Source organism: Ptychodera flava, chromosome 10, assembly GCF_041260155.1.
Source record: "Ptychodera flava strain L36383 chromosome 10, AS_Pfla_20210202, whole genome shotgun sequence".
Classification (NCBI taxonomy): domain Eukaryota; kingdom Metazoa; phylum Hemichordata; class Enteropneusta; family Ptychoderidae; genus Ptychodera; species Ptychodera flava.
Window position 1 is genome coordinate 25,447,594 of NC_091937.1, and position 14,125 is coordinate 25,461,718.

The 14,125-nt window shown below is 36.4% G+C and overlaps 2 protein-coding genes across 3 annotated transcripts; both read right to left on the reverse strand.

The window, feature by feature from the left end:
- Positions 1 to 409: 409 nt before the first annotated feature.
- On the reverse strand, positions 410 to 7,588 carry LOC139142341 (adhesion G-protein coupled receptor G6-like). Its single transcript, XM_070712256.1, has 12 exons — positions 7,360 to 7,588; positions 6,234 to 6,384; positions 5,322 to 5,474; positions 5,097 to 5,213; positions 4,824 to 4,872; positions 4,319 to 4,428; positions 3,516 to 3,643; positions 2,854 to 3,125; positions 2,265 to 2,334; positions 1,431 to 1,797; positions 1,149 to 1,229; positions 410 to 804 (listed from the first exon to the last, which is right to left on the reverse strand). The coding sequence occupies exons 1-10, from the start codon at positions 7,566 to 7,568 to the stop codon at positions 1,506 to 1,508; spliced, it is 1,551 nt and encodes a 516-aa protein (XP_070568357.1). The 5' UTR covers positions 7,569 to 7,588; the 3' UTR covers positions 410 to 804; positions 1,149 to 1,229; positions 1,431 to 1,505.
- A 381-nt stretch (positions 7,589 to 7,969) lies between these two features.
- On the reverse strand, positions 7,970 to 14,104 carry LOC139142342 (uncharacterized). Of its 2 annotated transcripts, XM_070712257.1 has the most exons (6): positions 13,926 to 14,104; positions 12,961 to 13,331; positions 12,153 to 12,301; positions 9,575 to 9,853; positions 8,883 to 8,955; positions 7,970 to 8,558 (listed from the first exon to the last, which is right to left on the reverse strand). In XM_070712257.1, the coding sequence occupies exons 2-6, from the start codon at positions 13,158 to 13,160 to the stop codon at positions 8,510 to 8,512; spliced, it is 750 nt and encodes a 249-aa protein (XP_070568358.1). In that variant the 5' UTR covers positions 13,161 to 13,331; positions 13,926 to 14,104; the 3' UTR covers positions 7,970 to 8,509. The 2 variants fall into 2 exon arrangements, 1 of the variants encoding a protein (XP_070568358.1); XR_011554366.1 differs by having other exon boundaries at positions 7,970 to 8,955; positions 9,523 to 9,853.
- Between the last annotated feature and the right edge of the window lie 21 nt (positions 14,105 to 14,125).

Genomic DNA, 14,125 nt, shown 5'->3' on the forward strand with positions numbered 1-14,125 from the left:
ACCCCTATGGCCCGTAACACCCAGTGTTTCCACAAGTGTAAACTCCACTTCCTGCATGAAGTACATCTGCTTGAAGTCATTTTCGTGCGCCGATTAGACCATCAGTCTGTCACAGCTCCCAACTGATACCAATTGTCTGCACAATTCTAAATACGTTATAATATTCTTGGTATTGATGGCATTGCTTTCTGTAAATCTAAAACACCTAATACAAATATTTATTATTTACTTACCTGAGAAAGAGATAAACAGACAAAGATAGGGATACACAGACGATGAAGAGGAAAAGCGGAAAGGTACACAGACGAAGTGACAGTGAAAGATGTGAGAGACATACATTATTATTAGGGGAATTCGGAAACTGAAACCGGAATTTCGTCAATAAACACTAGGCATTTTGACATCATTTCATATGAAGAAAGTGAAATTTTATTTTGCAGACTGAACAAAAATGTTATAAAACACATCGAACTATACAGCCTCCGAAACGTAGATTGAGGTATATCATTAATGACGTTATAACAAGTCCGATGATTATGAAATGAATTTAAGGTCATGGGAGTGACATTACTAGGCTCAAGATATACAATATATCCCAACAATCAAGAGCAGGAAAAATGTGGAAAGCAACATAGAATAATTATGACTATAAAGTTATCATGTTGGTTATGGATCGTCCGACAACATTTCAACTTAATCAAAGGGGGAATTTTTATTAATCATTCTGCGCTGAGTGTCGTTTGAAGGCTGACATTGTTTGTTCGTTGTCACGGTCCGTTTGCTCTACCGATGCAGTCGATGTATCTGGAAACAAGAAGTATCATTCGTTATATAATGGAAGCAGAAAGGGTAACATCAACATCAGCAGTAACTTAATCGATATTAGAAGAAGAAGTAAAGTAGCGGCACGGCATCAGTAGCGTATCATGACTGCCAGTCTGCCCTTTTGGAAGGCAAGTAGATATCAAACAGACGCAAAAATGCTGTGATTGTTAAACTTTGTGGTTGAGGTTTAATAAATATTCAAATTAATACATATTTCCATAGCAAAGTAATATCATATATTATCGAGATATGCTTTTCATCAAAATACACGTAAGCCTTCATTCATTTCCTCTATGCAATTCATCGCACAGTTGTATACTTACCAAGCTTCATCTCCATTTCTTCAGCATTATTTATTTCGTAGTTCAAGCCATTTAAAGAATTAGTCGACGCATCAGTATCACCTGCAAAATAGAAAATATGGTTCATTTAAACGCTTCCCCCTCTCCCTCACCTGCAGAGCATGGTGGTAGAATAAAGTAAGTATTTTAAGTGATTATTTCCATTCCTTCAGCAAAGCATATAATCTCTCTTTTTCATTGCTTGGAGATGTTTCCATTCAAGACAAAAATATAGGAAGTGTTACGCTTTAATGCAAAACTAACCGTGACCTGCTTCTTTGTGTCTGGCCATCGTACATCGACAGAACGTCTTTCTCCAGCCAGCCTTGATTTCCGTCTTCATCGCACAGTGGAAGACAAAGATGAATAGCCCCTGCAGACTATTGAATATGGCGAACAGGTAGTTGAACAGGAGACTGGCTTGACCCACGTAAGCCCGATTAGTACCATCAACCCAATTGCTGCCCTCAACTGTGCCAGATAACTGTACCTTTCGTTTGCAGTCATCGCTTTGGAGTTGAGGCCACATATTTGGTAAACGACGAGACAGTAGATGATCGAGTTGAAGATGAGAACCAAACACAACGGAGCCAGAAATGCACCGTAGAACGGGTACCTTGACAACCAGCATCTATAATGAAAATTTCATTCATTCATTCATTCATTCATTCATTCATTCATTCATTCATTCATTCATTCATTCATTCATTCACTAGTGAGTGAATGAATGAATGAAGGAATGAATGAATGAATGAATGAATGAGTTTAGAGTGATAGATTGAATAAATGGATTTAGTAGTCAGTCAGTCAGTCAGTCAGTCAGTCAGTCAGTCACTTAATCAGTTAGTTAGTTTGACAATATTCTAATAAAGGAGAATTCGCAAAATGTCCCGTCCATAAACTGTTTGCTATTATTGACTCGTAATCGTTTCTTAATTGCTTAGGTCACCATGTTAAAAGTGACCAACATGTAACAAACGATTTTCTCCAAAAAACAGCTGATGTGCGTCAAAATTGACTATTTAATGAAGATGTACAGCAATTTCATACTTGATCTTACATGGCGTTATATTCATATCTATTTAAATCTTAACTTACATGGTGTTATTGTACCCATAGTTGTTAAGATCGATCGCCAAAGTAATACAAACAACAACCAACGGCACACCTGTGAATACAAAAAGATAAAAGCACAACTACAAGACTATGTGATACACTTTCGAGCCAAAATGTGTTTAAAATATATTTAAAAAGTATCGGCCATCTTTGATCATTTAAAAAAGACTTTTGTCGATATATAATTTGGTTGCGACTGAGCATCCTGTTATTAAGTACATTACATGTAATATTGAACGGACCTAGTTGAATGTTATTACGAAAGATTGACATTTTCAAAAACAAACTCCTCACTTGATATTCCGATTGTAAAAATGTAAGTAATCGTATATTAGAACACATCATTCTAAGCTCTGGTTACATGGTAAAGGAATATGAATCTGTATGCATATGCACATACCAAATTGAACTTGGAGAGCAAGCTTAGATAATGCATACGACTACGTGTGATTTGTACACAGTAGAGCTTTAGAGCGACTCCAGAATGAGATCTCTATTTCTCCTAAATTTGAATAGAAGAACGTATGTCAGTTTAATATAGTTATGTCTAATGAACTCCATGGGGACCTACCCCAACCGACCAGACAGAACTTCACCATGAAACGTCTGATGTATGTTTTAAAGACTTTGACAAGTTGCAGGTATAGCAGCACCGCTTCTAGAGCCATCCAAGCCAGGACAGCCAATAGGAAATAGTGTAACAAAACAGCAACAGTGGTACAGAGCTCCGGTATGATTGGTACAAAATCAGTAGAAAATGATCCAATCAGGAACATCATCATAGCCATGAAGAGTGCAAAGCATAAATTCAGTAAAATCTTCGTCGCTTTGTCCTTTGTTTTTCTGTATGAAAATGAAGAATAATCAGTTTACAAATCCTACAGTTTTACAACAAACGTATCTTTAATCTGAATCAAAGAGGCAATGGTTGGTGCAAAGAATGGAAATATTTATTTGTTATATATTAATCTTAAGGATCTCTTCCCATAGATCTGGTAAAATATTATCACGCCATAGCTTGAAGAAATGTTCAGCTCAAGGATTGAACCGATGAACTAGAGATAGTCTTGGACAAACAAAAGAAGATTTCATAAACTCAGTGTCTTTTTATTTCTGTTTATACCAAGCTGAACGTTAATATCAATTTGTTTTCTTATGGCTTTGTCGGTGTACTGAAATCAACGTATGAGAACATGATGAAACATTGTTTCATGCTATGTTATGTATTCTTACTTGTAAGCAATCAGGGTAACGAGCGTCATAGCCAATGATATTAACGATACTATACAGCCAACGTATGAAATTATGGATAAAGCCTTCTTATTGGGCGAGTCGATGTTGATACCTTCATTATAGATGTCCTAAATACATAAAATAGTAAAGGTAACTATAGAACAGTGTCTTCTTTGGTGTTACTAAAATATAGAAAGTGCCATTTGCCATTCATTAGACTTGCATGCTAAAACACTGTTCATTCAGTTGGGTCAGTGTAACACGATTGGAACTAATCTTGGAAAATAGAATAACGTAGTGTTGGTTTAATCATCAAATTTAACTTAATATACTTTTCTGTATTTCACTTGTTTTTATGGGTAATTTATAACGCTGTAATAAAGGACACCCAACACTTTTGAATAAAAGACCATAACATCCCAAATTTAGTTCAAATCGTGTTATGTTGTCATTTTCTTTGTAATGCATGTGTTGGAGTTAGCAGTGAGGTGACTTGAAATGCGATGAGGAGAAATTAGAGGTCCCATTTTGCTGTATTCTAGAGAAATCGAGGAACGTACAAATGCTGAGTATTGTGAATAATGCAAAAAAAAAAATTTGTGAATAAATGATAGACGGCAATTTGATGCAAAACACATGCCCCGAGGCACAATGTTTTTTTTTTTGTTTTTTTTTTTCACTTGTTTACGTTCTAGGATACTTATCGTGATATTTTATCTTCACGATAGGGGAGACGAATGATTAAAAACTGGAAATATTTTACAGGAAATGCAAACCAACAGATCAACATGTGCTCTACTTACGACAAGGAGGGCGAAGTTAGTAAGGTGATCGCATTCACACAGAACTCTGTAGTTGTCATTTTCCTCCAGGGAGATAGCGCAGCCTTCGCCGGACCAGGCACCGCTCCCGCCTTGAGGTAGATCAAAAGTTAGAAGTTCGACGGATTCATTAAAATACTCGAAAGATAAAATTGTTATTTATGTCACTAAAATATTTATTGTCTTAGAATATATTTCAATGTGGAAACCAAGACATTTGCGTTGTCACTCGAGCTCCTTAAAATATTAATCTCCAGAATTATTACTACATATCGTGTATGGATGGATACATAAACATGTGAACATTTCCTGTGCTGTGATATGATATATGTATCAAGTTACACTTGTATTCAGTTCACATAATGATTTGATACTTTGACTAATTTAGTGTCCTGTGTACTGATTCAAGTATACTTGATGTAGAAGAAATTACACAAACCATTGTACGCTACTTGAAGAAACCGAGCAGGAAATAAAGCAAGCTTACCATTTAAATTATAATCCCAGAACTCGCAACTCTCATTGACGTTACTATACTGCCAGTAGAAATCAAAAGAGAATAATCAGACGGTGTAGACGTCAATTGATGACACAAACGTACATTTTCAATTAACAAATTAAGAAATTATATCCATAAATGTCAAAGGAGAAAATAAGCACAAGAAGCTATTTAATAAATCTGTCATATTTTTGTCTACCAACACTAAATCAATGCGTAAAGCTCGAGTAACAGATGCCATGTAAAATCTAAAAGTCATACCGATGCATTCTTCGCTAATCTGATCTTCACTGGTTCCCGTAAGTTCATGATTGTTAAATCTCCAATGCTTGCGGCTATGACTGGACTGAAGCCAGACAATGTCCTGTTGTCGACCACCTGAGTAAATAAATCAGTAATTTAAATATGGTTCATCAGGGTTATGCATTCCTTGAATAAGATATAGTTGCACAAAATAAGGGAAATGAAAAGAAGGTAGCAACCTACCTTGAACAATTTGTTTGACTTGTACACAAGAAACTGTGCATTACCGACTTGATATTTATCTGAATCATCAACGTTTTCAAATAATGATGCAGGCAGTTCAATCGACGTCTCGGTGTTCCCAGTCGTATCACTGGACCCGTTGAACATTTTGCTCTGGAGAAACAGAACTCATACCAGCATTATACATGTTTTTGGCGATTAAACATGATAAGGAGCATCATACATGCATTTAACTTATTTTCGGCGATTCAATATGATACAGTAAATATGGTAGGCGCACGTAAAATAGGAGAGAGACATAGAGACAGACGGACAGACAAACGGACAAATAGACAGACAGCTTGAATCATAGGCATTTTTTAATTTTTTTTAATACTTAGATGTTACTACGTCTGTTGCTGTCTTGTGATAGGACAGAGTTTATTATTTATTTATTTATTTATTTATTTATTTATTTATTTATTTATTTATTTATTTATTTATTTATTTATTTATTTATTTATTTTTACATTTAATCAAACAATTTACTCTAGGAGTGATATTCTTCGGGGTTTACCTGACCGGGAGCAAAGCATAGGTGAAGGAGAAATATTGACTGGAATACAATCACACGACAACACATCTAAATAGCTAAAATGTGAAAAGAAATCGTTGTCGAACAAACAGGCAAACCCTTGAAATCAATAGTCTGAAAACAGAAGTTTGAGATAATTTCAATTAATATAAACAGAAATGGAACAAGCAAAAACATGTAAAAGTTGATGATGATAAGTATTTCATGACCTTTTGATTTAAACGACGCAAAACTCCTCGTGTATTTTGACTCCCTCAAGCAAGGATGATTAATGGTCCAGGCCCTTTAAATGTTTTCGCTTTAATATGTAAATTGTTTTGCATCTATTCGTGACATACCTGACTTGAAGTGGACACAGGGAAGTAAAAACCCTGGAATCCAGTGACATTTACTTCTGCAACTGTCAGTAGTAAATTCAGAGTCTCTATAATAACCGACCCATTATCAGACTCAATGAGCCTGGAAAGTTGATCTATTGACTGTAGAAGTCTGCAATGCAAAGACACAATATTTCCCAGTTTATTTGCTTAAATATTTGAAATGGTTAAATACGATCATTGGTAAGATTTTCGGAATATCACTGTTATCCAATTGTGCTCAAATGTCTACTTGTTCATTCTTTAAACAGATGGTAATATTTCTTGTCCTTTTTTCGAAATTGTGATAAATAAATACACTCTGGTAACTAGAGTGCGAATAATAAATGCCTGATGACATTTGTATGACAGTCCCTAACATCAAGTAGAAATGATTTTGAAAATCATAATACTTTTTTGATAACTAAAAGACTTTCATTTAGACTTTCTAATGTCGTGTTCTACCTGGCAACCAACCATACAACATGCTCTGTCAAACTATGGATATCTTTATCCATGGTCAGACGCACCTCAATGTATACTTTAAGTACAACATACCAGCATTGACTCGCACCTCAATGTGTTTTACTACATATGATTTGACCGTGTTAATTTTGCAATGATGGATCAACGGTAGTAATTTGTTGTATTTTGCATTTAACAAAGCTACTCTCTGGAGCAAATTCAATAAAGGTGTGCCCACTCAGAAATAAATTCACGTAAGTTAGCAAGTGCCTTGGAAATGAAAGACTAGAACCTTTGATCTACATTCCCCAATAAACTTTTATATCTTTTTGGGTTTTTTTAAATTAAGACAGTACATTTTTCTGGTACTTGTAAAAATTTTGATTATGGAAATGAATTACTCTATATTTCCTGGCACTTGACTAACTTATTGGAGGAAAATTAAAATTTCCATGTACTTAAAATTAAGCGGGTAGAAAACTTTAGCTACTCCATGGGTTTCAAAATGAGTCCCATGAGTTGCGAACCAAATAATCGTGAGAGTATAAATATATGTCCTGGAGGCGCATTCTGCTTTAAAGAAGACGTTGTAGATGTTGTAAATGGGATTTAGATTAAGGCTTGAATGTTCAGAACGACTCACCGCGTGGCAGAATTATGATTTTCCTGGCTGGTACGCAGAACGTCATTATCTACCCTTAACAAGTTGTCCACGGTTTGAAGAACTCCATGAGCTACAGCAACCTCTGTACCATTTTCCTGACTTTGTAAAATATTACCGACAATGTCGGTGGACAGACTTACATCACTTTCTTCAAACGTGTCCGCTCTCGATGTTAGGTTTCTCAACATTTTTGTCACGTTCAATGCTTGCCCTGATAGTCAGACGCAAATGTTTGTGTGAGAGGCGTTCGGAAAGTACTGATAACTTAATGAAAACATGTAAAATTTAAGTTCTGATTATTTTCGGCCATTACATTATTTCTACTTGTAGTTGCTGTTGTGTGCTTTCAACTCTTTGGATCAACTCTCATATCCAGTTTGATGGCTGTAATGGGTCCACTGTAGCCCCTTCAAACCTGCTATGATAAGCATGTTCTAAAAATCAGCATTTTGAACTCGTTGCTATGTGAATTATTTCATACTTACGACTATGATATTCTAAATAAAGATTTATACTAGCAACCTTCAGAGTCTTGGTCTTATCTTAGCACTGGTTTTGTAAAGATTTTTATCTCCTTTACTTTGTCATTTACTTGTCCTCTTGTAATCTTACTTAGTTTTATCGATATGTGGCATCTACTATGCATAAAAGCCAGTTACTAATCCGTGGAAGCTGACGAGAACTAATGGACAAGCAAGTGGATACCCATTCAGGCTCGTTGTTAAATTAGTCAAAGTTAATCCGGTGGATGATAATCTGATCACTAATTGAAAGGAATCCTTATGGTGAGTATGTGGTAATACGTCTACATTTCTCGTATTACAGTTGCAAAGTTCGTTATGTTTACTCCGCACTAATGCTTGCATAGCAGATAATACGTATCGCACTTCAAATCGCCTCTAGAATCGACATGGTACCAGCGCGACGAGTACGGCTGTGGTACGCCGCTAAGTCGATTGCAGTATATTTTCACGCCATCCTGTTTTGTTAACACTTAATTTATCAGCGTAAACATTCGTAAAAAAGCTCTCACCTGGAAGAATAGTCGCATTTGCCAATTGTTCTAACTGTCCACGTCTCACATCTTTCTGTGACGGTGTCGAGGGACTACTATTTGCCGTGGTCTTTGTTATAGATAGTGCTGCTGACGTCTTCCCTGGCTTAGAGCGGTCATAATACTTTTCAAGACAAATGTTGAGTCAAGACTTTCAACGTTATAAATCATTTCTAGTAAACGAAAGCGTCATGTCTCCGTGGATGACGAAAAGGCGCAAATAAATTGTCGTTTAATTCTATCTCTCTCATCACATATAAAATTTGTTACCCTCCATAAACACACGAAATATTGGTATTTATCATTAGCAAGTCTAACAAATGTAGCTGTGAGACACTAGGATATCAAAAAAGAATACAGACGGTCGGCTACATATGCATGTATTCGAGGAAAAAACGAAAGGCTTATATATACAATAGCTTATAACTAACACAATTTATTAACTTACCTTGTTCCAGCCTTGAGGGTTGAGAGCCCCGTAGTAACAGTGGTGTGTGCAGGTGCAGAACTTGAAACATCGCCTACAAAGCGACAAAATGTGAAGTCGAATATTTTAATCAATTAATTCAATTAAATCGATGTATTGTCTTACGTAGATTTGATATCATTGATTCAATCAACTGCATTATTGGCAGTCATATGTTTTGATGAGAATAAAACAACAGACAATACTTTGTAAAAGTAACAATGGTAAACGTCCTCTTAATAAGAGCGATTGGAACGATAGTTGTCTTATAATATTCAGTACATGAAACACTTTCATGCGAGGATATTTTGATGTCAAGGCACATATACTTTGGCAAAATTTGAATGAAACTGCTCGATACCTACGTTTGTTCTAAGCCTTCTGTCTGTCGGTCAGTCTGTTGCTCACCCTCCCTCTTCTTGTTTGTTCGTCTGTCTATCTGCCTTCTCTCTCTCTCTCTCTCTCTCTCTCTCTCCTCTCTCTCTCTCTCTCTCTCTCTCTCTCTCTCTCTCTCTCTCTCTCTCTCTCTCTCTCTCTCCTGCGCAGTAAGATGTTGTAATCACTTTGTTCCTTTTTTTTCATATGCCAATGGTAATATAAAGAATACTACTAAAGATCATACATGATACTGTTGGTACATCACAGGCGTATACATCCGTTCAGCAAGTTCTAACCTTCGTTTGGCTGACACTTAAAACAGATATCCAAATACTTGAAGGTACCATAGCATGGGTCACCAAAGACGTTGTTGGAAGCGTTAACACTGCAATTTCTTTCCCCGTCACATCGACTCGAAACTATGCTGAGACTTTGGTTTGCGCTACAGTTAATGACGTTATAGTGGCCACAGATGTCTATCTCTGTCCTTCCGTAATTTGCTGAGAGAACCTTTATCCTTCCTGTATGACATTTCAAAGTAACATTTGTGTGCTCACATGCTCGGCACAGCTTATCTAAAAAAGAAAGTACATACCGCCCAAAGTGTAATCATAAAAAAAGACAGCGACTTCACATTGACATCGAACACCAGACTCGTCGTAACCTGACCATGTTTTGTCGATTGAATTAGGCCTGATACACAGATTACTGAAAGTGTTTATGTAGCAAGAACTATAAATGCCTCTCAGTGTCCTATATTATATGCGATTTTTGCCCTTGAAAATGATTCATGTACAACTAAGTTAATTACGCATCACTTCAGTCACTTCAAAAATAATAGTCGCGCTAGCGGCTTATTAACTTCGCATGCGCGGGTTCATAATATACTATGCAAGCAACGGAAAGTGTACTCAACTGAATTCATTGCGCCGCCATCTTTTTTGAGCGTTAAATACGAAAGTGCAACATTTTATGTTTTTACATGCCATTTATAAAATATAGCACTGCCATTAGTTACAATTAAATTCTCCATCTCGTCCTTGATATAAGACAAGGTAGAAAAAGAGAGAAAAGTGTCCTGCGTATGAACATGAACAAAGGCTAACAATGCTGGGAATTAATATTAGAGCGCCCCCTGTGTCAAAATTGTCAGTTTTTAGTCGGGACGCTGCTTTTCAGCTTAAGGTGAAATACTACGAATTACGTCAAAATTAGGTTGTGGTGTAATTTTCTTGAAACTTTGCACAAATATTCTTGGAAGTTTTGCAAGTGCAAAAATAAAATAAAAAATGGGGTCACCACGCTCGTTTCCATGGAAACGGACGTTAAAATGGCGTCGTTAGAAATAAATAAAAATGATATAATTCATAAAACTAAAGAAAGCAATTATAAAACGCTTAGCAAATGAGTTAATTTTAATAAATACCAAGAATTAAGATCCATATCTATCGAATGTATAATTTTCATGATGATTGTAAAGAAATTTTAACATAAGTATCGATTACAAAATGCGATATCGAAATTATATCACTACATAATTTTCGAACTTTCTTCCTATCGCTTTGGATGGTGTCATTTTGACCAAACTTGGCGAATAAAATCCTGACATAATACCTATTAGTTTACACTTTTAATACAAGGGTATCACCGTGCTACTTTTTACAATATCTCCAGGTGAATGGGCGCTATGTAAATGGGAGAGAAATGTTAATTTTACGCTCATATTGAATAAAACCAGCCTCCTAGGGGGTCAAAATATGACAAGGTTAAAGGTCACATGTATTTCTAAGAGACTGGGTCAAACAATTAGGTAAAAGCGCAATTTCAACAATGACAGGTGATGTTAAATACATGCGCTACAAAATAACCCATTTGCGGCAGGCTGGAGTTAAATCTGCGCAGAAATGTTCTAAAGCGTGTGCGCGTCCGAATTCGTCGCCCTTTACCTTAACAACTTGAAGTTGGGCAGTACAGTTGCTATTGCAACGGTAAAGATGGTACAATACGTCCCTCATTAAACACATGGGGCAGTTGCCATAGTAAAAATTGCCAATTTGTCCAACATTGTGACAAAGAAAACCGAAAATCTATACCTGCCTAATATATAGCATGTGTGAACTGCGGGATTTTTATTGGAGGGTAAACTGGGTGTTTGAATTTGCTGTTTAAGCAATGCATAGTGGTCCTACTAATTTTTATTCTTTCTTGTCACTAACCGTGAATCAATACTTTTATTGACCATGTAAGCGTCGACTCTCCATGGTCAGACGGAAATAAAATTTCTAATCCTAACCCCTGGCGAGGGACTAGCCCTATATAATATTATTAAATGACGAGTAACTTCAAATATATCCTGAGAAACAAACAAATAAGGCTTTTGCGCTTCTGCTGTGTATTAACATTAAACTTGCAAGGGTCATCTGGTGTAATTAAATAATGTTACGTTCTGAACGATGATAACACCTAACCGACCTGCACAGGTGGAACGATATCTGCGTAAAACCGTTCTCTGCTATTATGTTTCTCTATAGAAAACACGTTGATTCTTAAACAAAGGAAAACATTATCAATTGAAGATTTCTCTGATATAAAGCGATTGAGTGGATGCATTTTTATTGTATTTAGCGTATTACAAATTACAGTTTGTGTTCTCTCTCTCTCTCTCTCTCTCTCTCTCTCTCTCTCTCTCTCTCTCTCTCTCTCTCTCTCTCTCCCCCCAAAGGGAATCCTGTTGTTATTTTTCAATGATACAAGCTTTGTCTTTGGCAAATGCACCGTTTAAGTTTTGCGATGGAAAATATTTCATTTCAAAAGAGCAAAAAGTAACAGAAAACAAATGAATTATATAACAAGCAAGTTCAAGTCATCATGTACCTGCACAATCTAAATCATTCCTTTCTTCTGCTAATGTCGCACTTCTTACATTCTCAGGTGATCCATACACATCATCGTTACCTATAAGTTGGTTCCCATTTCTCATGAATGAGTCATAGGTGTAGTTCAATGAAAGGTTTCTCCCATTCCTGCAAGACACAAATTTGCCATTAATTAGACTAAGTGTACACAAATAACGAGGCTTTATTGCAAAGAATGTTTGTTTGCATGTTCATATTTCCTAAATATGATATTGGGAAGTTATAAACATGTGCAACCCGAAAATTCCCGATGTCCTAGTTTCTGAACAGGAAGCATTATGGAATTCTCACAATCTTATGATGAAATCTTTACAGTATCTTTGATATTTCCAATAAAGGCGTGTTTTTTCCATCACCGCCCCCATGTTCCGCTTTGCTAAATGCATCATCTTATCAACACACTGCCGTAAGTCAATATAATTGCCTATACGATTACTTCATTGACGTTATCAGGGGATCAAATCAGTCGGTCAACATCGTTGGATACACGTCATTAGTATATCGTGGAGGGAAACCGTTGACAGAAAACAGAAACATGAAGGGGTTTTAAGGAAAATACTTATATCTCTATCAGAACACAGATATATAATGATGTACATCTCGTGCCACTCCTCTTGGTTTCGGCGTATGTAAGGAGAATAACAAATGCCATTTATATGTCCTACTGATTGTTGTAATGGAACCATAGTCCTCCACGACAAGGGGTAGGCCTAATCAAACATTTCTGAACTTCAAATGATAATATTTGAAAATAGGCCTATACTCACAAAACCTCTGTAGAATGGCTCATGCTTTTGCAGTCGATACAACACGTCGTTCCATTATATGTAGACGATGAACAGTCACAATTTGGATAGCATGGACATAGGACTTCTCTTTTGTCAACAGTCGCAGTTTCAATTACAACGACCACGTGAAGTAGCGTTTGGAACAAGTGAAAATATTGATTTCTGAAGCTTATTATCATCTTTGTCCAAATATTGCTGGTCACTTCTGCGGGTGACCTATTTTATCTTCGACTTAGTCTCGGTTCCCTTTTGGTAACTCAACAGTGTCGACAAACTCAGTTGATTTCAGACCATGCAAAGTAACTGAAACAACGTGCCCTACAGAAGGGCGAGTGGTAAATGGGAGGCACCTGAAAGGAAAAGTAGGTCAAGTTTACTTTTCTCTCTAAAATTCTATGACCAAATCAAAAATGACAATGATATTTGTTTAACCTTCTATCATCTATAATCTAATAAACATAGCTGCCAGGTCAGTGATACGAATGATGCTTTATCTCAAATAAGAGAATTTCTTGGCCTGGATGTCTAACTCGTGGCTTAACTTTCAGTAAATGTCAACATAACGTGGAGAGTACTATTCAGTCAGAGTAGAGTACTATGTCAGTTTTTCATTGAAAAAGCAGAACTTCCTGACATGAAAATGGTTATTGTTACCGTTTTGTAACTTATATTGCTGGCCATTAAGTCGATAATTGAACTTGCAGAAAACACCTATTTTGCACGTGAAACGACTAAACTTCCCCTTTTCACAGTGACGCGTTTACTAATAAAATGGGACAAAACGAGACACACACTTCGTTGTGCCAATTTCAGAGTTCTTTTTCAGCTGAAAAAAGTATGAACTTCAATTTGGTTTGGAATTCCGCCTCACCGACTGAAAGCAAAACAAATGTCCGGTCTCATTTGTAAATCATGCGGATTTACTGTAATGATTGTCAACTTACCCCTTGTCCGCTTTGACAAGTGGACTGCGTCACACCCAAGATCACAGAGAAAGCTACTGTCTATGGTTACAAAAGATGTCACTTGACCTTTCCATCCACTATGTTCGATTGTAAGATGTATACATATTAGAGAGCGGGAACCGTCATCAAAATTTATGAAATTTGTCCGTAAACCTTTGCTTTTCTTACCGTCACATAGA